The 27,406-nt window shown below is 33.1% G+C and overlaps 1 protein-coding gene across 19 annotated transcripts in view; it reads left to right on the forward strand.

The window, feature by feature from the left end:
* SOX6 (SRY-box transcription factor 6) overlaps positions 1-27,406 on the forward strand; it is a 636,025-nt gene that overhangs the window by 358,469 nt on the left and 250,150 nt on the right. For all 19 annotated transcript variants that reach the window (XM_057748518.1, XM_057748517.1, XM_057748515.1 and 16 more), the window contains one exon: positions 13,691-13,780. In XM_057748518.1, coding sequence (XP_057604501.1) covers positions 13,691-13,780 — 90 coding nt within the window. The remainder of the gene's footprint in view (positions 1-13,690; positions 13,781-27,406) is intronic.

The following is a 27,406-nucleotide window of genomic DNA, read 5'->3' on the forward strand; positions in this document are numbered from 1 at the left end:
TAAACTATCTTTTAAAAAAGAAACTGGTAGAGAATAATTTTCTGAGATAACATCATTTTGAAAAGTATATTCTAGTTCTGTTTCTGCCATAAACATGTAACTGGTAGTGGACTCAATCTACTAATATAAACAGGAAATCTTGATCAGCTATATGTGGCAACTGTTTTAAGAAATTCGAAAGCAGGAAACATGAGACTATAATCTATGAGGGAAGGAAAACAAACTGAGCCCTAATTATCCTGGGTTTCTACATGGTGGCATTTAGCAGACCCTGATGCAGGGAGAACCAACCCAAATACTGTAAGGCAACCTCACTGACCTGAACGATCAAGGATCAGAGTTTGGGGAAATTGTAGTGGCTATAATTTGCAGGGGGGATGCTGAGAGTGAAGAAAGCTATACAGAGAAAGAACTCCACAGGTCTTCTCAGGGGTCCTCTTGAGTTTCGGCTGAATACAAATACTACTGGGTTGGCCAAAAAGTTCGTTTGGTTTTTCCATACCATCTTATGGAAAACCGGAATGAACTTTTTGGCCAACCCAATACATGAATAGAGTATGACTACAGGAGGCTTGGCAAAGAACAACTACCTGGAAGAAAAAAACTAGTAAACTGCAAAACCTATCATGGTTCATACATTATAGGGATACATTTAAGTTTCAACTTTCTCTAGTGTAATTAATGTGTTTATTAAACAGCCAGGGCATTCAGTGGAGACCCAGAAAAGCCATATCTCTGGAGTAAAGATAAATTAGCCCTAGAGTAAATGGTACTCTATCCCCACCATAACAAAGCTTAAAAAGAAACCTCAAAAGGATCAGGTGATCTATGAATAAACGAACACCCATTGGAAGAAAATTCATACTATTTAAAGGAAAAGAACAAACTCCAAACACTCAGCAATATAAAACATATATACAATGAAATACCAGACATATGAAGAAGGAAAAATCAGTCAATAGAAAGAGACTAAGAAATTACAGAGAGAATATTAGAATTAGCAGATAATGATTTTAAATATACTCAAGGATTGAAGGAAAATGTGAACATATCGAAGAGAGAAATGGAAACAGTAAAAAAATTTAGAAATTCAAGAAGTGAAAAATACAATATCTGAAATTAAAAAAAATACTTGAAGAATTTAAATGCAAATTATTATCTTTACATTAAAATATTAGTTAAACTAAAGACAGGGCAATAGAAACCATCCAGACAGGAGCATAGAGAGAAAAAATGCAGGGGAAAAAAAATAAACAGAGCCTCATAGCTTTTGATAACTAATGGTATATCATATGTGCAATTAGAGTACCCAGAGAGAATAGACCACACATATATATATATACTTTTATTTTTTTGAAGACAAAATGGCTGAAAAAAATTCCAAATGCAGTGGCATCTTTTGGAGTCCTAAAAGGAAAAAATAAACTTGAATTCTGTATTTATTAAAAATATTCTTCAAACCTGAAGATGAAGTAAAGACATTTCAGACAAACAAAAGTTTGCAGAATTTACTGCCAGCACATTTTCTCTATAGAAAATTTTAATGAAATTTTGTCACGCTAAAGGAAAGTAATTTTAGATGAAAACTTAGGTTTTTAAAAAGAAATGAAGAGTACTGGAAATGGTAAATATGAAGGCATTTTCCAATAATTAGTTTCTAATAATTAACTTAACTATAATTTACTCTATAGCAAAAACAATAACAATGTATTATGGAGTTTAAAACATGTAAAAGTAATATGTATGACAACAATAGCACAAGAGATGGGGCATTTTTAAGTTTCTTACATTGTATCTGAAATAGCACATTACTTGATGATAGACTGTTATAAGTTAAAGATACATATTATAAATTCTTGACCAACCAATAAAAAAATGAAATAAAGAGGTATAATTAATAAACCAAGAGAGGAGATAAATTAATTCTAAAAAGTTAAATTAAGTAAAAGACGAGGAAATAGGACAAAAGGAACAAAGTACAGATGAAAAATATAGAAAAAAATAGCAAAGTGGTAGACTTTTAAACTCTATTAACAATAATTACATTAAATGTAAATGGGGATATGTGTATAAAAACAGATGATTGAACTTGGTATACCCCCAAAAAAAGTAATAAATAAATAAATAAATAAATAAATAAATAAATAAATAAAAAGAATGCATACTGAAAAATTAAGAATAGAATGACATGAGGTTTGAGGTTTGCTTTAAAATAATCTGAGTTTAGATGAAACTATGAGTTTGGCCTTGAGTTGATAATGGTTGAATCTGGGTGGTGGGTACATACTGAGTTTATTATGCTATTGTGTTTGTAAATGTTTGAAATTAAAAAAATAAATATATTTATTTATTGGCAAAAAAATGTAAATGGACTAATTGCACTAATTTTGAAAGGCAGAGATTATCAGATTGGATTAAAAAACAAGAATCAATTAATATACTGACTACAAGAAACAGTAAATATAAAGATGTAGATAGGTTTGAAGTAAAAGGATGGGCAAATATACACCATGCAAACACTAATGATAAGAAAGCTGAAGTGCTTATATTAATATAAAAGTAGACTGCAGAGAAAGGTATATTACCAGAGATAAAAAAGATATTTCATAATGATTAAAGAGCTAGGTCATCAAGAAGACATAACATTTCTAAGTGTGTATGCATCTAAAAACAGAGGCTCAAAATACATGAAGCAAAAGTTGACAGACTGAAAGAAGAAAAAGACAAGTCTACCATCTAATTATTGTTGGAGATTTCAACACTGCTCTTTCAGAATTTGAAAAAAAAAAAAAGGCAGAAAATCTCTAAGAATATAGAAGACCTGAACAATATTATCAATTTGACCTAAGTGAACTTGATAGAGCACTACACTCAAAAACTGCAGAATAATTATTCTTTTCAAGTGTATATGCAAATCTCACGAGATAAAGCATATGCTAGGCCATAAAACAAGTCTCAATAAACATAAAAGGACTGAAATTATATAGAGTATATTCCTTGTTTACAATGGAAATAAATAGACAACAAAAGCAAAATTTTAAAAATCCCAAATGTTTGGCAATTAAACCACATACTTCTAAATAAACCATATGACAAAGAAAAAGAACAAAGAAAATTATAAAATATATAAAACTGAATGATAATGAAAACACAACCTAACAAAATATATGAGTTGAAATTAAAAATAGTGCTTTTAGGGAAATTCATAGCTTTTAATATTTATATTAAAAATAATAATGGAAGGGGGCTTCCCTGGTGGTGCAGTGGTTAAGAATCCCCCTGCCAATGCAGGGGACACGGGTTTGAGCCCTGGTCTGGGAAGATCCTACATGCTGCAGAGTCACCAAGCCTGTGTGCCACAACTGCTGAGCCTGCACTCTAGAGCCTGCAAGCCACAACTATTGAGCCTGTGTGCCACAACTACTGAAGCCTGCACACCTAGCGCCTGTGCTCTGCAGCAAGAGAAGTCACCACAATGAAAAGCCCGTGCACTGCAATGAAGAGTAGTCCCTGCTCACCACAACTAGTGAAAGCCCACGCACAGCAGCAAAGACCCAATGCAGCCAAAAATCAATTAATCAATCAATCAATAAATAAATATAATAAAGGATGAAAAGTGCCCTATAGATTCAAGGCAAATCCAATAAAATCCAAGGTGGTTTTTTTTGGGGGGGGTTGGGGGGTATGGGGGAGGCAGGCAAGCTGATTCTAAAATTCAAATGGAAATGCAAAGGACCAAGGATAGCTAAAACAAATTTGAAATAGAAGAACAAACGTGGAGGACTTATTCTATGTGATTGCAAGACTTACTGTAAAGCTCAGTAATCGAAACAGTTTGGTATTGGTGTAAGGATAATGAATTGATCAATAGAACAGAGCAGAGAATCCAGAAATAGACCTATGCACAAAATATAACAGAATGAATCACAGATCTAAATATCGAACTAGATCTATAAGGCTTCCAGAAGAACATACAGGAGAATACTTTGTGATCTTGGTGTAGGTAAAGATTTCTTAGATGAAAACACTACTCATAAGGAAAAAGCCTTGATAATTGGATAATATCAAAATAAGAAATTATGGCTCCTCAAAAGATACCTTGTGAAAATAAAAAGGCATACTGCAGACTAGGTAAAAATATTCACAATACATATAAATATATAAGATATATATCTGTTTATATACATAAATAACTTAAACATATATGTAATATATAATAAAGTATATGTATTATATAAATACATAATTTATATTGTATCAATATGTAATTTATAAAGCATATATAAGTATAAAAAACTCTTAAAACTCACTAAGAAAAAGGCAAATGATTAAATATAAAAATGGGCAAAATATTTGAGCAACACTTAAAAGAAGGTATATAAATGGACAATAAGCCTATGGAAGTATATTTTATTCTTTAGTCATTAAGGAAGTGTAAATGTAAGTTGAAACCACATTGAGATACCATTATATACTCACAAGAATGACTAAAATTAAAGTGCTAACGCTAAGTGTTAATGAGGATATAAAGCAACTAAAACTCTCATGCATTGTTGGTGGAAGTGTAAAATGATGCAGCCCCTTTGGAAAACTTTTTGGCAGTTTCTTATAAAGTCAGGCCTATGATGATCCCACTTTTAGAAGATGTTCCATTTTTAGAGGGAAAAAGGAGGCATATATTTATAAAAAGACTTATGAATGAATTTTCACAATAGCCTCAAACTGGGAAAAACCCACATGTTCAAAACAGGTGAATGGATACAGTTTGTGGTGTATTTATACAAAGGAAATCTACCCGTTAACAAAAAGGACCAAAGTATTAATACATGCTGCAACATGATTGAATCTAAAATATTTTATGTTAGTTGGAAGGATTCATATCCAAAACGTATATACTGTACACTTCCATTTTTATAAAATTCAGGAGTCGGCAAACCCCTGCCTGGGTTAGGGTTATGGATAAATGACTGAAAGGGAGCATATGATAAACTTTTTGGAAATGTTCTATATTTTCTTTGTGGTGACAGCTACGTGAATGTGTAATCTGACAAAATTCATCAAATACACATTTAAGATGGGTGCATTTATTATATGATATATATTATATATCTGTATATATAGTTAATAAAAAAGTAGTTCTGTCACTGCTTAACACACACAAAGTGATCTTATTTAGTACATTAAGAATTTGTTTGAATACTATGTGCAAACCTTAAGTAATATGGAAGAACACAGAGTGGTAATGAAAATATTCCCTGGCTATCAAGGAACTTAATATTTAGTTAGGTAATATAGTATGAACTTGACCATATATTTAGTCATATGGTGGTAAAATTGATACGTAATAGCAGTGGTAGATGTAGAAGAAAGAGTTATGAAGTTCATAGTTAGTGAGTTGATAACATGAAAAAATATAAAAAGCACAGTGCCTGAGAGCTAGTAGGTGCTCAGCAAGTGTTATTTTGCTTTTCAGAGGATGAGAATTTATGCTTCAAGTGATGAATCAAGGTATAATTGAGGAGGTGGTATTTAATGTAGGCACTGCAGAATAGGAGGGTTTTTCATAAGCATCAGGAAATGACAAGGAAGATGTCATGATCAAAGGTGTGGAAGTGAAAAAGCACAAGACATGTACAGAAAAGTGAGGTATGTTTGGTGAATTCATTTGAACAGATGAAGAGTTTCAAGTAGCAAAAATAATAGGAGATGAATCCTAGCACCAGATTATAGAGGGCCCTTAAAACCAACTTGAGTATAACCTTATTTTAAATTGATCTTTTATGGATTGTCAATAAATAAATAAAACATATAAGAAGGGATGTTTTATTAGTAAAAACTTATTTTGTGATTTTATTTTATAACATTAAACATAAAGTCAACTAACCAGAACAATGAAGCTGTTTTGATGAACAAAAGATTGAAATCAGGGCTTGTTGATCTTAGATGGGAGTTGTTGTTGTTGTTTTTAATGACCTTAAGCTGTATTTTCTTTTGGTTGCATCATGTTCAGAAAATCCTAATTCAGATAGCTAAATAATTGTAAATAGCAGTCCTATAGTATTTTGCCTTAACATTGTTGCATATCTTTCAATAAAGTAAGAGGTTTATTTCAAGGTTTGCATAATAAATGTTTTACTCTGGTAGTACAAGTTAATGCATTGGTGATTTTTCAGTGTGTTAAAATTTGGAACATACATTTGAATGTGTACGGCAGTTTTTGTTATGGTTTTCTTATTGTTTAGGTTTTTTGGGGGGGTTTATTTTTTTGTTTTTGTTTTTTGGTTTCTGGTTTTTTTTGTAAGTTACAACTGCCAGAAACCCAACTCAAACTAGTGTAAGCAAAAATAGGAATATATTGGCTTACATTATCAAGAATCCTAGAAGCAGAATTTAGCTTTACTCTTTTGGAATGTAAGTATCCTAATATGATGTAAAGGTTTTTTTTTTCCCCCTCTATCTTTTCCTATCTGCTCCTCTCTACTTTTCTTAGTATTTTTGGCTTCATCTCTTCTTATTGCAGAGAGACTCTCTCCATGTGCTGGGGAAAATGGCCATGACAATCCTAGGCCCACATGCTTGTAGCTTTCAACTTGAGCATAAGAGGGCCCTTCCAGATAGTTCCAAGAGAGAATTCTGACTGGGTCAAATTCCTCTGTGTGGCTGGGAGGAGCTGTAGGAGGCAGACGGCAAAGCACTATGATTGACAACTCCATCAGGACAATGTGGCATTCAGAAATATTTCCCCAAAGAAATCAAAAGAAGGAGTACAGGACACAGTGGGCACACAAAAATTATTGTTCCCACAGTCCTATAAAGTTTTTAAAAAGCAGTTAAATATGTATTTGAAAGAATAAAAATAAAGTCAAACATTTGTAGAACCTGAAGAGCAGTGTCCCGTGTTGTATGGTTTGAATACCTTAGCCTTTGGCAGTGGAGCTGCAGAACATAACGTCAGGCTGCACACTTACTTCTTGTACGTGAAATAAAATACAATTTGGAAGGGACTACTTTTTGAGTCCAACAGTATTTTTAAGCAGCATCTTAGCTGTTCCTCAGTGGATGATTTCAGGGAAAGAAAGCTCTTAGTTCAAACATGGTAAGTTATTATGGAAAATGCAATATGGAGGAACAGAAAGACCAGTGTAATGGAGTGTGTATGGGATAATTGGCTGTTGAACACTATTTACTTTCACTGCAATACCTTGAATTGCAGTGAAGAACTAGAGTGCTTCACTCCATATCTGAAGCAATTAATAATAGATATAATTATTCATTTTCTATTATTGAATGCTGCATTGTAGAGACTATAAAACTGATATTCAAATAATGATTTAAATAGTCATTTCAGTAAAACCAGAACTGAATTGGAGTTAGGGATCTGTCACCAACTATTCGGCTTTGGGCAAGGCAATGACTTCCTTGCCTTGACTCTGTTTCCTCATTTCTGAAATGGGGTTTTGGTTTTAGTGTTCATTTAAGTCTCAGCTACAGCGGGAGGCTGTGAGCCTCTGATTCACCTGCCGGATATTTCCCTCTTTTTCTATTTTGGCGTTGGTAGCAGTTGTACTTTGATAGATATGGGGGAGGAATTTGGTTTTAACTGATCCTTCTGATATTGTTTTAGGAGCTAAGCAGCCTTGGAAAGCAGGTGAAAGAGATACCTCTTACCTGCACGTATAGAACAATGTGACTTCCATGAATGTATGTTAAGTGCCAGTTTTAAGGGGGCCCTATAAAAAATTATCAGGCTTTGGTAGGTCAAAATGGTCCACAGAGAGAATATTGCACCTTATGTGATGATGTCCGTATGTGTATTTCTGGCAGCTTTCAAGTATGGGGTTTTCTCTCCCTTATGAATATGTCAATATCTTGCTTCTAACAATTCTGATGACATTTTCAATACCTCCCATTGACACACACACACACACACCGAGACACTCACAGTATATTATCTAGTAAAGTGGTTGTGGAATTAACTTTTTTCCTGGAAGGAATATATCTGATTTAATGACCAAATCATTTTAAAGCAGCACAACAGAATTTCACAGGAACTAAATCTATTTCTTCACACCGATCATGCATGTTTTACTCAAGCATTGAGTCATTAGCATGTTTATAATGGTTCTAATTTAGCACAACATTTTCTGAATTTTATCCTTGAGTCATTTACAAATTGTTCATATTGAATAAACAAAGGAAACAGATTGCATTTTATACTTAGTAATTTATCTGAAAGAAGAGGGGAGGGTTAATTGTTTGAAAGTTTTGGTCTGTTTGGGGAAGTGAGCCTGCTTTTTCATTGCTGGGCATAAATGCCATTTCTCATCTTTTTTGGGGATGGGGGGAGGCTATGGAGGAGTAAAATGAAAAATTAGGACCAGGACAAGATTGGCCACTCCCAGAGGGGAGTGTGGAGCAAAAGGGGAGCTGGCACGAGATTATCCAAAACAGTTGGTGCATTCCTTAATGATCAAGTGCTTGAGAAGTCCAGCTCTTCCTGGCAGAGCATCTGTGTTGATGTTTATATCATTGCCCTGCTGTATGGGAAAGGCATGCTTTCTCTTGCTGCTTGGCTAAAAATAGGATGGAATATAGCATTGTATGAGATATTTTAAGATAGCAAAAACATTTAAGAGGTTAAAGGTTTGGCTTTTGGATCAAAAAAGATCAGTGATATAACCCGTGGTGTTCCTTGAAGACCGAATTTTATCTGCAGTTTGTCAGTGATTCGAACTCTTGGTTAGGCAAGTTATTCTAGGTTCATTTGGTGCAGTCTGAAAGACCCACTCTACTGTCTTCTGTCAGCTTCCCAGCATAAAGAGCAGGATTGAAAACAGCCTCTATTTATACCCCCTTGTTCGTATTTGGAAAATCAGTTGTTTCATTGGAGAGAGGGAGAGAGAGAAAGAAGGAGAGCGCGAGCAGTCGTCAGGGAGTGTGCTTTGTACGTTATAGTGACTTCAAAATAAAACTGGCACATTTTAGTGTCTAATTATTTTTAGTGAGCTTGGAGGGTTTTAATTAAAATTTAAGAGTGCTCTTCAAGCTCTCCAGGCTCCAATTTTATCCCACTGTATTGTGGAGCACTTGTCACTGTGGAAAAATGTACAGTAACTGGCATGTGCATCTCTGTTTCCTAATGAAAATTGTGAGATTGATGATCAGCAGGGATATAAATACATATTGTCAGAATTAGTTGTAAACCAAGGTCAAGGATACTTTTGATAAGTTATCATTGTTCTTTGGATACGTAAAAAAATTATTGCTTTTAAAATTCATGATTCCTGTGGTAAAAATAAAAAGGACTGCTTTAGTATTTTCTTAAAAGAGTTAATAAAGCAGTAGAAAAATCTGTATACAGGGGGAGCAGTCATTGTTTGTCACTAAGGTATTTTAAAGTTATTTTCTGTGTCGTGTTTCTAATGTTTTAGCATTTCTAACTTTAAATACCACTTTGAGGTAAAAGGAATAATGATAAGTGTTTACTCACAGGTAAATTGTTTTAAAGTATGATAAAATTTTTCCATTATCCTTTCCTGTTCCCCCATGATTTAATTTTAGTGATGATTTCTTTATTTACTCACTTTGACCCTTTATTTTGCTCAGAATAGGAGTTAGTACTGCTGCAGCTTTGTTTAACTAGGAATAATTTAAAATTGTTCTTAAAATATCATCATATAGATTAGGAAATGAATATCTCACATACTCTCACTTCAAATTTCCCTTGAACTGTGAAATTAATTATTAGCATGATAAAGCATTCCTGACTTACCTGGCCTGAAACCTAGGTACTTAAGAAGTAGAAACATTGCTTTGCAATCCATTGTGAAGGATATTTATAAAATGTTAGTTCTGAATTATATCTTTCCTTTTTTCCTTAGAAAAAGTTTATTGAAATAGAAAAACTTAAATTTGCAAACGAAAAGGAAAAACAAAAGCTATGCGACTGAGAATTAATTTATAACATATCAAAACTCTTTACATCCTTAATTAAAAATAAGCAAGAACTGAAGTTCAGCTTGATTTTTGGTGGTCCTGTTTTTATCACATTATTTACAAAAATTAGGCAAGATAAATATAATAAACTCTTGCATTTCATTGAATATGTATTGGTTTATGGACACTAATTCTTTCAAAGTAAGAGGAATTAATTTTGGCACTTTTCACTTTTATGCTGAAGTGTTATAGCTTACATTCGTTTTTAATATGTACATATTATGGTGAAACGTACTATAATATTGTGATACTATAACGTTGTGGTTCTTTATCTCAGTTTCCAAAAGGTATGCAGTTTCTCTCCTATTTAGCTAAAGACAACTCAGTCAAAATACTAAAATTTGAGTAGTCAAACTCAGATAATAAAATATACTGTATATTTTTCATTGTTTTGAGAACTGTGGTACTACCATAGTTGTTTTAGATGTTTTCAAGTCAATCATGTAAAACATATTTATCTGTGTAGAGTTATCCAAGAATATCTGGTTGATGTTTAATTCTTTTTTTTCCATTTGGAATCCTGCATGAGTACTGAATTAAAACATGAGCTTACTCTTTCTGTGTACATAATGCAAACTGGACTTCTTTACTTATTTTGACCTCTTTGATTTTTTGCATTTGTGCATGATCAGAAAGGGGCAAAGTCTGATCTGATGAATTGCCTCTGTAAAGCTGGTGTCCTGTTAATGTAGCTGACGTATGTGGCACAAGGAGGATGAATAATTTTTACCCTTACCTGGATATTGTTTTGAATGGGAAATTTGAAAATATAAATTTCATTTTTAACTTTGTTATATATTTGCTCACTTTGAGTCAGGAACATCTTGGCAGAGGCTGTAGTATCCTCTGCCTATGTAATATTTAGTAATTTTTTCCCCTCACTTTACTTGCTTTACATTATAGTATGGTGTGTGCTTAGTTCTAATTGTGGTATGTATGCCCTGAGAGGTCTGGCAGACAGATAATTAGGTGGAAAAGCTTAGTTTTTCCAGAGACCTTCTCACAGTTTTGAATCTTCCTGGAATCTCCTAAAATTGAGATTAAATGCTGATAAAGTTGTACCTAGTGACTTTTATTGTCTGTAGATAAAGGCAATCAGTGATTTTTACTAAATATTTTCATGAGCTATAAATGTAGACATGCAAAGACTGCTTTATGTTTTTCCCCTCAGTTTCTTCTACTGAAATGGGAACTCATATAGCTAGATTAACTCAGCGTTATGGTGAGGATTAATTTTCTAATAGGAATGTGAAATGTTTTGAATTTATTAACCATTTTATTAATTAACTTTTATGTAAAGCTGTGTCTTCAAACTTATTTGATAATTGTTTGAAGTGTATGTTCTTCTTGTCCATATAGTTCTGTTTTTCTCCCATGAAGTTTCAGCATTCTTTTCCTGGATCTCTGAAAGATTTCAGGTCTATTAATAGAAGTGAGAGACATATTTTAGCCTGTTTTACATTTAGTGTGTATCTAATCCTAGTTTATGAACTTGCCCTGAATTTTTGATCATTACTACTAAATTGGGATTTTTGTCTTGACCATTGTAATCTGTGCACGCAACTCAAATTTTAACCAAAGGAGTTACGCTTTAGCATTTGTATCAGTGATTATCAGTTTAGTACAATGTTATAACATGCATGAAAAGGTAAAAAAAAGTAACAAAACTGAGTAAGATAGGAAGTTGAAGACATTTTGCTGGTTATTCTAATGATCTAACGATATATCCAGAAATTTAAACCTAATTTGAGGAAAAAGTAATCTCTGATAGGCATGGCTTTGAAGATTTTGCTTCTTAATTCTCAAACCTAGTATTATCTTTTCTATGACTTTAGCATAAAAAAGATTACACATGTACACAGTTTAAAGTATAAAAGAACACACAAATTATTTTATATTAAAAATCTTATATATAAGTGGTGTATTTGTGGCCAATTCTTGTTTCTTCTTTTTACTTATTTACATTTTCCTAATTTTCTACAATTACTGTATGTTCCTTTGAAAGGAGAAAATAATAAACTTATTTAAAAAAATAAAAAATAAAAAAATGAAATATGTATGGAGCAAAGTATGCACCTTGTTTCTGAACTTAGAAGTTAACAAGAGCACATTATGGAAATTAAATACAAACTGAGCATGTGCATATGCATATAGGCCCTATTGTCAGGTCACTCAGAATCCAATTTTTAATCACAGTGGTAGATCACTTGCTGAAGCCTAAGAAAATAACAGGAAAGACTGGAAGGAATGAAGGAAGAAAGGAAAGAGGGAAGAAGTAAGGAAAGGAGCAGGGAGCTTCCACTTAATAGAATCAAGCTGACTTCTATTTAGAAAGAACTTTAGCTTCTGTGACAGAGAGCTAGTATGGTTGTTCTTCATCAGCCCTTTCCTGACACACTGATCTGGATTCCATCCATTCCTTGATGGATTGATCATGTCACAGACAAATGTTAATTGTTTTCACCAATACTTTCTAACCATGCAGTGGTCCTCTCATCTCTTACCCAGGGCTCACTGTCTTCTTTTTAAAGCTTATCTAGTTTCTAAAACCCTTTAGATCCATCTTGACCTTACTGTCACTCTGAAAAATTTAAGGAGGATTTAGAAGTTGGAGAAAAAATGAAAGGGAAAATGCTAAAGAGATAGGTACTGATATGGGAGAGAAAAGGCATTTGGGATTGAAGTAACTTTTAAATATAATTTTAAAAAGGAGTTATCAGAATTTTGACACTTGGAATGTTAAAGTTTAATGGGAGTATGCTTTGCACTAAGGATTGAGTATTTAAATCTGCTTTCCCTTTTGGAAACATGGCCTGTTTGTTAAGATTTGAGGCTTAAAAGATACATGTAAAGAGTTGTAAGCAGTAGCTCCAGATGCAAATCCATCTGAACAGAGAGAAAAAAAATAACTCACTGATAAAAGTTTGCTAATTATTATAACATTCTAAAATGTACACTGTAAACTTTATGAATCTTTAAAGAAACAAGTGTAATCACTTCCTATAATCTAGTATGCTATTTAGAAATGCAATAAATCAAATAGCATTTAAATAAGGATTTTCTTGAACAGATCATGTATCTCTTTTTACATAAGAGAAAAGTTTTAACTGTTTTCATTACTGGGGGACAGAGAACATCTTGACTTTATTTTCTTTGTAATTTTACTCTAAATGGGTATTTTACAAAAGTTGCCATGTGTTCATTTCTTTTTTGAGGACTAAGTAGTTACAGGTTGATTGGCCTTTTTCCTTTGAAGATTTGTCATTCTTCCTTGAATAGCACATGAATTTTGCTTGGAGTTAAAAAAAAAATCACCTGGATTGAAAGGAATAATACCTAAACTTAAGCTTGTAGGAAAAAGCCCCTTGTTCTGTTCAATCAGTCTAAGAAATGATAAGTGCTCACTGAATATTAACTATAGTTATAATACCAAGATAAGATTATTGAGCATTATCTTTTTTTCCTCTGGGAATAATTTAATCTTCCAGCAAAAAAAAAATTTACTCATGGTATTTTATAATAGAGTAATATAATTGTATATTAGGGTTAAAACAATAACAACAACAAAATAGCTTTGATCATTTTTGAATGACAGAATTTCTCTATAAACTCCATAGACTTTTGTATTTGTAATATTTTAATATTATCAAATACATGTGTAATATTTTTAATACTTACTTTTTAATTTTAATAGATTCCTCCTGCATGGAAAAACTACTTTCAAAGGATTGGAAGGAAAAAATGGAAAGATTAAATACCAGTGAACTTCTCGGAGAAATTAAAGGTACAATATACGAAATATCAAACATATCAATGTAGAAATGTTATTTTATACCACAACACATTTGCTTATCTTCTGTACCCTAACATTAAATTCTTGCCTCTAATATTTATTTATTTTGAGAGGTTAAATGTATAGTGTGTTCCTGAACTCTTATTCTTTTGTAATGATTATAGAATGAAATTTTTGCCCTTTCTTTTTTTAGTCTACAAACATATAACTTATAGGATAAACTGCTTCATTAGTTTACTGAACAAGAAAGTATGGAAAAGAAAAAATGTTATGTCAAAGATGAACAAATTAAGTTGAAGATAATTTTAGTCCTTCCTTTTGAAATCATAATAGCTTAAATGATGAATCCAAATCACTGATTTGAATTTCTTCTGATCAAAAAGGGTCAGCTGTAGAAACTATAAAAAAGGAGTTTATAGAATGTGCTGTTTATGGTTTATGGCTGGATTCTGAGGCTCGTTTACCTTTTCAAATCCTGGCTCTGTCACTCATTAGATGAGTAATTTTGGGCAAGTCACTGAAGTTTTCTATGTTTTGAATTCCTTGTATCTAAAATGAGGATAAACAAAGTACCTACCTTATAGGCTTATTGAGAGAATTAGCATATGTAAAGCTTTTAAAACTGCCTGGCACTTAAGAAAGCCCTCCTGAGGGAAAGTTGTGGTTATTATTAACCGCCCATAGGATCCTAGGTTGATTAATCTCAAACAACTTTCACAGGACTTAACATTTCATGATCTCCAATCCGGATGAGGATGAGCATCTTTATTTTTAAAGATATGTGATTGACATTATTATTTTGAAGCGTGTTAAGAAGTGAGCAGTCCCATTATAGAATTAAGCGGCCTCATCAGTTAAGAAGCTGCTTTTTGCCCAATTCTGTCTTTGCTGGTTCCTTTGTGGAGATGAAGTACTGTATCACTAGGTTTTGGTATCATGAACAGAATCCATTGTCATTAATTAATTTTTTCAGTTGTCCCTTACAGACAGTCATTACTCTGACTTGAACTGACAATTTAGGAAGTTAATTACATTAGTTTTCTGAATTTATCAAAAGACTTCAGGTGAATATTCCCATGGATAATTTCTCATTTAAGGTAAACATTTGGTGATAACTATCTGATGAAAATTTTATTTTGAATTTATTACAGAAAATTGCCTAATATTCAGGGATGTTATATTCAACTCAAATGAAAAGAAAAGGGAGTCATATCTTTTCCAAGGAATAATTAATAACTCATTCTGTTAACTAATGCAATATCAAAATCAAGTGGAAATTGGATATTATTTTGAATTTCACTGCTGCTGTTTTGTACTCGTAAAGGCCATTTGCTATTTTGGAAAAAAAAAAAAGAGAAACTCAACTTATAACTGATGGGTAGAAAGAGAGTCATTAGTGACATATTCTTTATCCAGCTGCAATAACATGGTGTGTGCTACTTTGCACGTCATTCTGCGTTTTCTCCCCTTTCCAAAGTCATTGGTTTTATGATAGTGAGAACAGAAATGGTTTATGCAAAGGCAAGCTTTTGCCAGCGTGAATGATGGGGGTCTTGCTTTCTGTCAGTAATGTGGAAGCTAACATTTTATTATGTTATGATTAAGCATCGAGTTTTTATGCTTTGGGTTATGTTTCCCCCTTCTACTTTCTTTATTTTTGATTCTAAAAATGCAAAAACTGTACTAGTTTTATATAGTCAGAATATATAAATCTCAAAAGTGAAACATGCAAAATTAGGCTTTTCAAATTCTTTAACTTTTTTTTTTTCTGGGTTCTGTATATGAAATGTGAACTTTCATTTGTGTGCTACCCTCAGTTTTATGGGCATAGAAGATAAGATTCTTACTAAATTTTTCATTTCGATTTACTCTACATAAGTGTCTCTTTTGACATCTTAATATTTTGTCACCATAAACATTATACAAAAAGTATACCAATAATAAAAATTGAAAAAATTTAGTTAAAGTAGTATTTAGATAGTTTGATTCAGCCGCTGCTGAAACTGAACATGCATTTTTATTGTAAGTGAGATCAAGTCAGTTATTAGCCACCAAAATTAGTCGTAATTATTCTAAAATTTTAGGGTGATCTAAATATCTCCAGGAAAAACATGCTAGGGGAATTCCCTGGCTGTCCAGTGGTTAGGACTGTGAGCTTCCACTGCTGGGGGCCTGGGTTTGGCCCCTGGTTGGGGAACTAAGACTCTGCATACTTCATGGTGTAGCCAAAAAAGAAATTAAAAAGAAAAAAAGAAAAGAAAAGCATACTATTGTAAATTATCAGTATTTAGTATATCTCAAGCGTTGTGTATTTATATATCTCATTATTTTTCCCTCATTACAAAAGTATCTGTATTTATTATAAAAAGTATATAAACACACTCAAAGGAAAATATAATTGTCCTTTAATTCTACCTGTATTATAGTGTATATCCTTTCCATTTTAATTTATGCATATGCATTACAAATTTTTTTCCTTAAAATTGGAATCATCCTTTTACTATTCTTTTGTAATCTGTTTTTCCCACTTAATGATATATTGTAACTTTCCCTATGATTAAATCATCTTCTAAAATATTATTTTTTTTGTAGAAAATATTGCATTAAGTGAGGTTCTTATAATTTAACTGAGTCTTTTATTCAATATTTAAGTTGTTTTTATTGTTTGTCATTATAAAGAAAACCTTGAACATGGGTAACTTTTTAGTACTTTTCAGTGTCAGTTAGTGCTTATTTTCTTAGGATATATTCCTAAAAAGTGAAATTCCTGTCACAAAGAATGTGTTCTTTTTAAAAAAGGCTTTTGATTCATATTGCCACTTTGCCCTTCAGATATAGTGTTCTGTACTCTCACCAGTAGTATCTGAAAGTATTCCCTTGCCCTCAATAGCAAGTATTATTATTTTAAACATTTCTTGCCAGTTTGATAGGGGAAGTATAACATATTATTGCTGATTTAATTTGTTCCTTTGATTTTTATTGAGAATGAGAAGTTTTACATAAATTTATTTGTGTTAAATGTCTCTTCCTTTGTGAGTTGTCTATGTATCTTGTGTGCCCATTTTTCCTTGAAAGGATTTGTCTAGTTTTTATGGTTTTATAAGGCTCTTAATGTATATTTTAATGGTATTAGCCTTTATTTGTCATATGTGTATATTTTGTCATTATCTTTATTTTATGGTTTTGTTGTTAAATCTTTCCCTCCCCTTTTAGTGCTCTTTTTTTTTCCCTGTTTGGGGTTTGTTTAGAAAGGCTTCTTTCAGTCTAAAATTGTATAGTATTTTACTATATTTTCTTCCAATTCTTTGACTATATTTTTATACACTTGTCTTTGATTTCCTCTTGAATATATTTTGATGCATAATTTCAACCAGAGATATAACTTAATTTTTTCTCAAGTTAACCAAATATCTCTGTATTATTTATTAAATAACCCATCTTATCCTATCTGACTTGAAATAACATCTTCTATTACATACTGATTGCATATTTGGAGCCATTTATCATTTTTTGGCTCCATTCCATTTATTTTATATCTAAACTTTTAGAGTGCTAGGCTATATTAATCACTGTAGCTTTATGGTATTTTTGAAAAGTATTGCAAGACTTCATTCATAATTTTTATTTAAGGTGTTTGTATAGTTCTCTAAAGTTTATCTTAGATTTTTAAGTTGTTATTTAAAATTGCAAAGTGATTTTTTAAAAGACTACAAAACTGTGGGGTAACTGAAATCTTTTTAGCATTAAATCTTTCCATTCCAAATAACTTATTCAATTCCTTTATGTCTTTCAACAATGTTTTGTTTTTTATATACAGATTATACAGATTCTGCACACTTCCTTTGATGTTTTCTCTGTAATATTTAATACTTTTACTTGCTCTTGTGAATGAGATATTTTTCATGCTACTCCCTTTTTGTTACTATATTTGGGGGTGTTAGTAAACTTTGCTGGTTCATTTTATAACTTCCCTTTTTGTCGAACTTATTAACTCCAGTCATATTTTAGCTGATATGTTTTCTCCTCTTTTTTGGCAGTTATTTGTCCCTTTTTTTCACCCCTTCTTTTAATACACTGCCTAGAATATCAAGAGTAATAAGTAATATGGGTGATAGCAGGTATTTTATTTAGTGTTTAATTTATGGAATTGTTTTTAATATTTCATCATTTAAATATTATACTGACTATTGATTTAAGATATTTTTATCATTAAAAAAATTCTAGTCATACTTTATTAAGAGTTTCTATGAGAAATTGCATTTTAGTTTAGGGCATATCTTATTGGTTTTTATTTTTCAAATTTAGTGATGAAGTAAACCCCGATTAGTCACAGTGTAGTCTTGTTTTAATGTACTGTGTAATTTTATTTGCTTATATTATAGTTGTTATTTTTGCATCTGTATTTGTAAATGAGATTAGTTTGTGTTTTTTTTATTTGTACTATCTTTGTTAAATTTTAGTACCAGAATTCATGGAATTGGAGGAAGGCTGTGTAAAACTATTGAATAGATAACATCTTATTAATAAGTGGGAATCTTTTAAAAATATTCTTTGTGTGTCCTTTGCCCTAAAGTGGGTCTCTTGTAGGCAGCATATTATAAGCTCTTGTTTTGTTTTGTTTTTAATCCAATCTGCCACTCTGTCTTTTGATTGGAGCATTTAGTCCATTGACATTTAAGGTAATTATTGATAGATATATATTTATTGCCATATAACTGAATCACTTTGCTGTACATCAGAAATTAATCAAACATTGTAAATCAACTATACTTAAAAAAAGAGGACAATGATTTCATCTTACTATAATCAATAAAAATAAACAACTCAGCTCATCAAGTGAAAAAAAAAGTGAGAATCACTTATTTCTTTAAATTCTGAAAGAATATACTCATAAAACATCCAGGCCTAGAGTTTTCTTTGGCAATAACTGGGTTTTTTTACAGCTTCTTTTTAAGGCAGTTTTGCCAGGAAGAAAATTTCCTAGCAAATTGTGTATTTCACTGAGATTTTCAAAAACATTAGTATTGTTTTAAAATACAATGTCGCTTATTTTGTTTTCTATTTATTTGCTGTTATATATTCTATCCAAATTTTGCATATTTGTGTTCTCTCCCTTTTGTTCCTCAATTTTTACTTTCTAGTGGTTTTTCTGTTTATCTCTCTCCTCCTACTCTCTGGTAAGGATCCAGCTTTTAGGTTTACTTGTCAATTCTGCTGTTTTTCAGTATGCCAACTACTTAATCTTGCTTTTACCTTTGTTATCTCTCTCTCCTTTGTTTTTCTTATACTTTTTCTTTTGTTTGTATTCTGATACCTCCTAATTTTCTAAGTTCACTACTTCATTTTCAACTTTTTTTTATTAATTAATAAAAGCACTTTTCACCATGAATGTGTTTATAGAACTAGCTTTATGCATCCCATAAATTTAAACTTTTAAAATTATGAGAGTCATTATTTTCTAACTGATCTTATGTTTCTATGTCATTCTTAACTTTATACCTTCTTTTGGATTCAAGAATATAATGAAGCTGGGAAGGGCGGAAACAGCCTCTGTCACTGCCATTGGAACATTCTATGTTGTAGGTTAGGTGCTAGAAGGAGAATTAAAGTGTGGGCAATAGAATGGATGAGTTATAATGAAAAATGAATCTTCAACCTGGTAACTTTAATATTACTACATATTAAGAAACAATACATTAATAATCTACTGTTTAGATTTTACTCTAAAAAATACTAATGCTTTCAAATAAAAAATCTTATTATCTAAGTGAAGTAAAGCAGTATTTCCCAAATTCTTCAGTAGGAGTTGGAATATTGCTAAAGTTGGAGAAACAATGAATCAGATTTTCAGTGGGTTTGTATCTGAGTCTTGTCTAACATTCTTTAAGAGGTAATCCTATCCCTAATCCTCCATCATGTTTCCATAGGTAACCACTTTTACAGCAGCCTTAATTGAGAATAGAGTGCTGTAAGTAACATAAATTTAATAGCAGTAATCTCAAAGCAATGTTCAAAAGAGGTTAATATTATTACAAGTATTATTAAATAAATTTATTATTAAGACAAATGAAATATAGCATAAAATGATTAGACCTTTGCCTTGGTCTGGTTACATCTGAAGTATCGTGTTCTAATTGGGTTACCATGTTTTAAGGGATCTGTTGTGAAATTAGAACTTATCAAAAGTGGCTAGAATGGTAAAGAGACTTGGACATTTAATGTGAATAGTGATTCAAGACCTAGGGAAGTTTAACCTAATACATGTTAGCTGCTTGGAGTTTTTTTCAATAGAAGTGGCTAAGATTTTGTGTTGTTTTAGGGGCTTAAGGTGACAGGCAAATTGTTCTCAACATACAAAAGAATTTAGGAACAGTTAATGGCTAGCCAACATTGATACAGTTGGATCAAATATAGATGTTCAATAAATATTTATTAAATGAATAAATGAATGGATAAATTAATAAAATAAAATCAATGGAAAATTTAAACAGAGATGTAGAGGGTTATTCCTACTTTGGTGGAATGTTCATGACCTCCTAAAATTCCTTCAAAATTATACTAGTGTTTATTAAATTTTCTTATTTTTAAGACTGATCTTCAAAATATTATCTATTTCCTGTCAGTAAGTAATATAATAGATACTTTTGTGAGTTACTTTATTGTTTATAAAAGAAACCATGTACTAAAGCTACCTACATTATTTTGTTTGATCCTTTTGATAACCCAGTGAGGAAAATATTTTTATATTGATTTTACATGTGAGTAAAATTAGACTTAGAGAAATTAAGTGGCTTGTTTGGGTCACTCAGAAAGTTATGTATGTAGGATTTGAATCCTGATCTCTAAAGCCTCTGTTTAATATAATACAGATTATTTCTCAAGTTCTTCAGTCTTAGAATTCTACATTGGGGACAAGGGGAAGATAGACTCTGGGCTATTTCTCCCTCCCATAACACACAAACAACCAAAATACTTCCAGTTTTGCTCTTTGCTATGTAAGTGAGGCAGTATAGCAAAGCAGGAGTGGGTATAGGTAATACAGTTTCTCCCTATAGTAGTATTTATCATTTAAAAAAATTGAGATATAGTTGATTTACAATATTATATTAGTTTTAGGTATACAACATAGTGATTCAAATTTTTATAGACTATACTTTTATAGTTATTATAAACTATTGGCTATATTCCCTGTGCTATATAATATATCCTTGCAGCTTATTTATTTTATACATAGTAGTTTGTAGCTCTTAGTCCCCTACCCCTATCTTGCCACTCCTTCCCTCTGTCCCCACTGGTAACCATTGATTTGTTCTCTGTGTCTGTGAGTCTGTCTCTTTTTCATTATATTCATTGGTTTGTTTTATTTTTTAGATTCCACATATAAGTGATATCATACAGTGCTTGGCTTTTCCTGTCTGCCTTATTTCACTAAGGATAACACCCTCCAGGTCCATCCATGTTGTTGCAAAATTTCATTCTTTATATGGCTGAGTAGTATTCCATTATATATATGTATGTGTTAAAGGACACTTAGGTTGTGTCCATATCTTGGCTGTTGTAAATAATGCTGCTATGAACATTGGGGTACATGTATCTTTTTGAAGTAGTGTTTTCATTTTCTTAGGAGATATATCAGGAGTGGGAATTGCTGGATTATATAGTAGTTCCATTTTTTAGTTTTTTGAGGAACCTCCATACTGTTTTCCACAATGACTGCACCAATTTACCTTCCTACCAACAGTGCACAAGGGTTCCCTTTTCTCCACATCCTTGCCAACATTTGTTATTTGTGTTCTTTTTGATGATAGGCATACTAAAAGGTGTGAGGTGATATCTCGTGATTTTGATTTGCATTTGACCATGAGTGTGTATGTTTATTTCTGGGCCCTCTATTCTGTTCCATTGATCTATGTGTCTGTTTTTGTACCTAACCACACTGTTTTGATTACTGTAGCTTTGCACTGTAGTTTGAAATCAGAGAGAGTAATATCTCCAGCTGTGTTCTTCTTTTGTAAGACTGTTTTGTCTATTCAGGGTCTTTTGTATTTCCACACACATTTTAGAATTATTTGTGTTAGTTCTGTGAAAAATGCCTTTGGTAATTTGATAGGGATTGCATTAAATGTGTAGATTGCCTTGGGTAGTATGATCATTTTAACAATATTAATTTTTTCAAACCCTGAACAGATATATTGGTCCATTTGTTTGTGTTATCTTTAATGTCTTTTATCAGTGTCTTATAGTTTTCCAAGTACATGTCTTTTACCTCCTGAGGTAAGTTTCTTCCTAGGTAATTTATTCTTTTTGATGCAATTGTAAATTGGATTGTTTCCTTAATTTCTCTTTCTGAGAGAAATTGTTGTTGTTAGTGTATAGAAATGCAACAGATTTCTGTGTATTAATTTTGTATCCAGAAACTTTACCAAATTCATTGATGAGCACTAGTGATTTTCTGGTGGTGTCTTTAGGATTTTCTATGTATAGTATCATGTGATCTGTAAACAGTGACAGTTTTACTTCTTTCTTTCCAATTTGGATTCCTTTTACTTCTTTTTCTTTTCTGATTGCTGTAGCTAAGACTTCCAATACTAAATTGAATGAAAGTGGCAAGGGTGGGCATCCTTCTCTTGTTCCTGAGCTTAGAGGAAATGCTTTCAGCTTTTCACTGTTGAGCATGATGTTATCTGTGGCCTGATCGTATATGGCCCTTATTAGCTTGAGGTATGTTCCCTCTGTAACCACTTTCTGGAGAGTTTTTATAATGATAAATGGATGTTGGATTCTGTCAAAAGCTTTCCTGTATCTATTGAGATGAACATATAGTTTTTTGTTTTGTATTTATTTATTTATTTATTCTTATTGGAATATAATTACTTTATACACATATAGTTTTTATTCTTTAATCCATTAATTTAGTTTATCACATTGATTGATTTTCAGATATTTTTGTTTTATTTATTTATTTATTTTAGATCTTTATTGGGATATAATTGCTTTACAATGTTGTACCAGTTTCCACTGTACAACAAAATGAATCAGCTATGTATATACATATATCCCCATATCTCCTCCCTTGTGAGCCTCCCTCCCACCCTGCCTATCCCACCCCTCTAGGTCATCACCAAGCTTCAAGTTGATCTCCTGTGCTATGTAGCCGCTTCCCACTAGCCATCTATTTTACATTTGGTAGTGTATATATGGTAATGCTACTCTCTCACTTTGTCTCAGCTTCCCCTTCCCCTCCATGTCCTCAAGTCTGTTCTCTATGCTGATTTTTAGGTATTGAACCATGCTTGCATCCCTGGGATAAATCCCACTTGATTATGGTGTATGATCCTTTTAATGTACTTCTGGATTTCGTTTGCTAATATTTTGTTGAGGATTTTTGCATCTATGTTCATCAGTGATATTGGCCTTTAATTTTTTTTTGTGTGTGATATCTTTGCCTGGTTTTGGTATCAGGGTGATATTGGCCTCACAGAATGAGTTCAAAAGTGATCCTTCCTCTGCAATTTTTTGGAATAGTTTCAGAAGGACAGGTGTTAACTCTTCTCTAAATGTTTGGTAGAATTCACCTGTGAAGCCATGTGGTCCTGGTCTTTTATTTGTTGGGAGTTTTTTTTGTTTTTTTTTTTTAGTAATTGATTCAGTTTCATTACTGGTAATTGGTCTGTTCATATTTTCTATTTCTTCCTTGTTCAGTTTAGGGAGATTATACATTACTATGAATTTGTCCATTTCTTCTAGGTTGTCATTTTATTGGCATACAGTTGTTTATACAGTAATCTCTTATGATGTTGTCATTTTATTGGCATATAGTTGTTTATATAGTAATCTCTTATGATCCTTTCTGTGGATTTCTGTGGTGTCTATTGTAACTCCTTTTTCATTTCTGGTTTTATTTATGTGGCCCTGTCTCTTTTTTTTCTTGATGAATCTGGCTAAAGCTTTATCAATTTTGTTTATCTTTTCAAAGAACCAGCACTTCATTTCATTGATCTATTCTATTGCTTTTTTAATCTCTATTTTATTCATTTCTGCTCTAATCTTTATGATTTCTTTCCTTTTACTATCTATGGGTTTTGAAGTTTTTTCTTCTTTTTCTAGTTCCTTTAGGTCTAAGGTTAGGTTGTTTATTTGAGATTTTTCTTGTTTCCCAAGGTAAGCTTGTATTGATATAAATTTCCCTCTTAGAACAGTTTTGTTGCATCCCATAGAGTTTGGATGGTTGCCTATTTGTTTTCATTTGCCTTCAGGTATATTTTGATTTCCTCTTTGAGTTCTTCAATGAGCCATTGGTTGTTTAGTCTCCACGGTTTTTGTTTTTTGCAGTTTTTTTTCCTTGTAGCTGATTTCTAGTCTTATAGTATTGCAGTCAGAAAAGATGCTTGATATGTTGTCAGTTTTTTTTTAATTTGAAATTTAGAAAGGCTTGTTTTGTTGCCTCGCATGTGATCTATCCTGGAGAATGTTCCATTTGCACTTGAAAAGAATGTGTACTGTGCTGCTTTTGGATGCAGTATTCTATATATGTCTGTTTTGTCTAAAGTATCATTTAAGACCAGTGTTTCCTTATTGATTTTCTGCCTGGAGATCTGTCCGTTGATGTAAGTGGGGTGTTGAAGTCCCTTACTATTATTGGGTTAATGTCAATATCTCCCTTTATGTCTATTAATATTTGCTTTATGTGTTTAAGAGCTCCTATGTTGGATGCATATATATTTACAATGTTTGGATTGATCCCTTGGTCATTACATAATGTCTTTATTTGTCTCTTGTAACATTCTTTGTTTTAAAGTCTAATTTGTCTAATGTAAGTATTGCCACCCTGACTTTCTTTTGATTTTTGATTAAATTAGTCAATTTATACTTAAAGTAATTATTGATATGTATGTACTTACTGTCATTTTGTTAACTGTTTTAGGATTGTTTTGTAGTTCTTTGTTGTTACTTTCTTCTTTTGTTCTCTTCCCTTGTGATTTGATTCCTATCTTCAGTATTGCTTGCATTCCTTTCTCCTTTTTATGTGTGTATTATAGACTTTTGGTTTGGGGTTACTATAAGGTTTGGATATGAATAATTATTTTAAATTGCTGATCTATTAATTTTAAATGCATTCTAACAACCCTGTATTTTTTACTCTCCTCCCCTCATGAATGCTGTTTTTGATATATTTTACATCTATTTGTTTTGTGTATCCCTTAACTGCTTATTGTGAATATTGATGATATTACTACTTTTGTCTTTTAGCCTTCCTACTAGCTTTGTACATGGTTGCTAAATTACCTTTATTGTGTATTTGTCTTCACCAATGAGCTTTTTTTTCCTTTTGTAATTTTCATGTTTCTAGTAGTGGCCTCTTCTTTTTTGCTTAGAGAAGTCCCTTGAACATTTCTTGTAAAGCTAGTTTAGTGGTGCTGAACTCCTTTAGCTTTTGCTTATCTGTAAAACTTTTGATGTCTCCATCAAATCTGAATGAGAACCTTGCTGAGTAGACAGTATTCCTTGTTATAGGGTTTTTTTTCTTTCATCACTTTATATAAATATATTGTGCCTTCTGGCCTGCAGAGTTTCTGCTGAAATGTCAGCTGATAGCCTTATGCAAGTTTCCTTGTATGTAACTTGTTGCTTTTCTCTTGCTGCTTTTAATATTCTCTTTACGTCTTTAGTTTTTGCCATTTTAATTACGTTGTGTCTTGGTCTGGTCCTCTTTGTGTTGATCCTGTTTGGGACTCTTTGTACTTCCTGGATTTGGATGTTTGTTTCCTTTTCCAGGTTAGGGAAGTTTTTAGCTGTTATGTCTTCATACATGTTATCTGCCCCTTTCTCTCCCTCTTCTCCTTCTGGGACCTCTATAATGTAATGTTAGTACTTTCGTTGTTGTCCAGAGGTCTCTTAAACTGTCCTCATTTCTTTTCATTCTTTTTTTTTTTTCTCTTCATCTCCAGCAATTTCCACTACTCTGTCTTCCAGCTTGCTGATCCTTTCCTCTGTATTATGTAGTCTACTGTTGATTCCTTCTCATGTATTTTTTTATTTCAGTTATTGTAATCTTCATTTCTGTTTGATTTCTTTATATTTCCTAACTCTTTGTTCAAAACTTCCAAATTCCTGCTCTGTTCATCCATTTTTCTCCTGAGTTATTTGATCATCTTTACAATCATTACCTTGAGCTCTTTCTAGGGTAGATTGCCTGTCTCCTTAGTTCTTCTTCTGGGGTTTTGACATGTTCCTCCATTTGGAACATGTTCTTCTGCCACTTCATTTTGCCTAACTTGCTGTTTTTATTTCTATATATTTGTAGGTTGGCTATGTTTCCTGACCTTGGGGTAGTGGCCTTTTGTAGGAGACATTCAATGCTCCCAGCAGTGCACGTCCCTCAGGTCACCAGAGGTCTATGCTCAACGCCTATGTGGGCTTCATGGGTTCTTCTGTTGTGGTGGGCTGCTACTATGGGTGGTCTGTTTGGCATGGCAGGCACCCAGTCCAGTTGGTTGCCATGTCCTGCCCTTTTTGAAAGCTGCCCACCACTGTTTGGTGGGGCTGGGTTACAAGGTGGCCGGCTGCCAAACCCTGAGGTGGAGTTGGGGTCCAGAAGTTCCGGTGGCTGGTACCTACCCACTGTTGGGTGAAGCTGTGTCCTGGGGCTAGTGTTGACCCACTGGCAGGAAGAACTGGGTCCTGGAGTCTGGCTGCAGGGCCCAGGGGTCCCAGAGCTTGTATAGGACTGTTGGTGAGTGGGGCTGGTTCCTAACACTGTTGGCTGAGGGGTCCAAGGTATCCTGAAGTTTGTTGGCCTGCTGGTGGGTAGGCTGGGTCTTACCAAGTGAGGCTAGGGGCTGTAGTTGTCCACTGCTGGTGAGTGAGGTTGGTTCTGAGGCTAGAGCAGGCTTACTGATGGGTGGGGCCTGGGCCCAGGGAATTCTGGGGCTGGTGCCTGTCCACTGGTGACTGCAGCTGGGTCCTGGGGTCTCTGGCTATGGGGCCATGGGGTTCCGGCTCTAGTGCACGTGTACAGCTATTTGGTGACAGGTCCTTGGCCCTCTGGTGGGCAGGGCTGTGTTCAAGGGCAGCTGTGGGCTCAGGGAGTCTTAAGGCAGCCTTTCTGCTGGTGGAGTAAGGCTGGGTCCCAGAGCGTGTTAGTTTTGTATGTGCCCTTTAAGAGTGGAGTCTATTTCCGACAACCCTCTGGGTCTTCTGGCAGTAAGCCCTGCTGGCCTTCAAACCCAAATGTTTTGGGAGATTTTTTTCCCAGTGCAGGACTCTTGGGCTGTGGAGCCCGATATAGTGCTCAGAACCCTCTTTCCTTGTGGAGAACCTCTGCAATTGTAATTATTCTCCTGTTTGTGGGTCACCCACCCAGGGGTATGGGTCTTGACTATGCTATGACTCTTGTCCCTCCTACCCATCTTGTTGTGGTTCCTTCTGTACATCTTTACTTGTAGAAGAACTTTTTCTGGTAGGTTCCAGTCTTTTTCATCAATAGTAGTTCTGTAAATAGTTGTAATTTTGGTGTACCTGTGAGAGGAGGTGAGCTCAGGGTCTCTCTACTCTGCCATCTTTGGCAAAAGAACACCTATGGAATTATTTATCTTGATCTAAATCCAAATGAGAGAG

The sequence above is a fragment of the Hippopotamus amphibius genome, chromosome 9 (assembly GCF_030028045.1).
Source record: "Hippopotamus amphibius kiboko isolate mHipAmp2 chromosome 9, mHipAmp2.hap2, whole genome shotgun sequence".
NCBI classification, from domain to species: Eukaryota; Metazoa; Chordata; class Mammalia; order Artiodactyla; family Hippopotamidae; genus Hippopotamus; species Hippopotamus amphibius.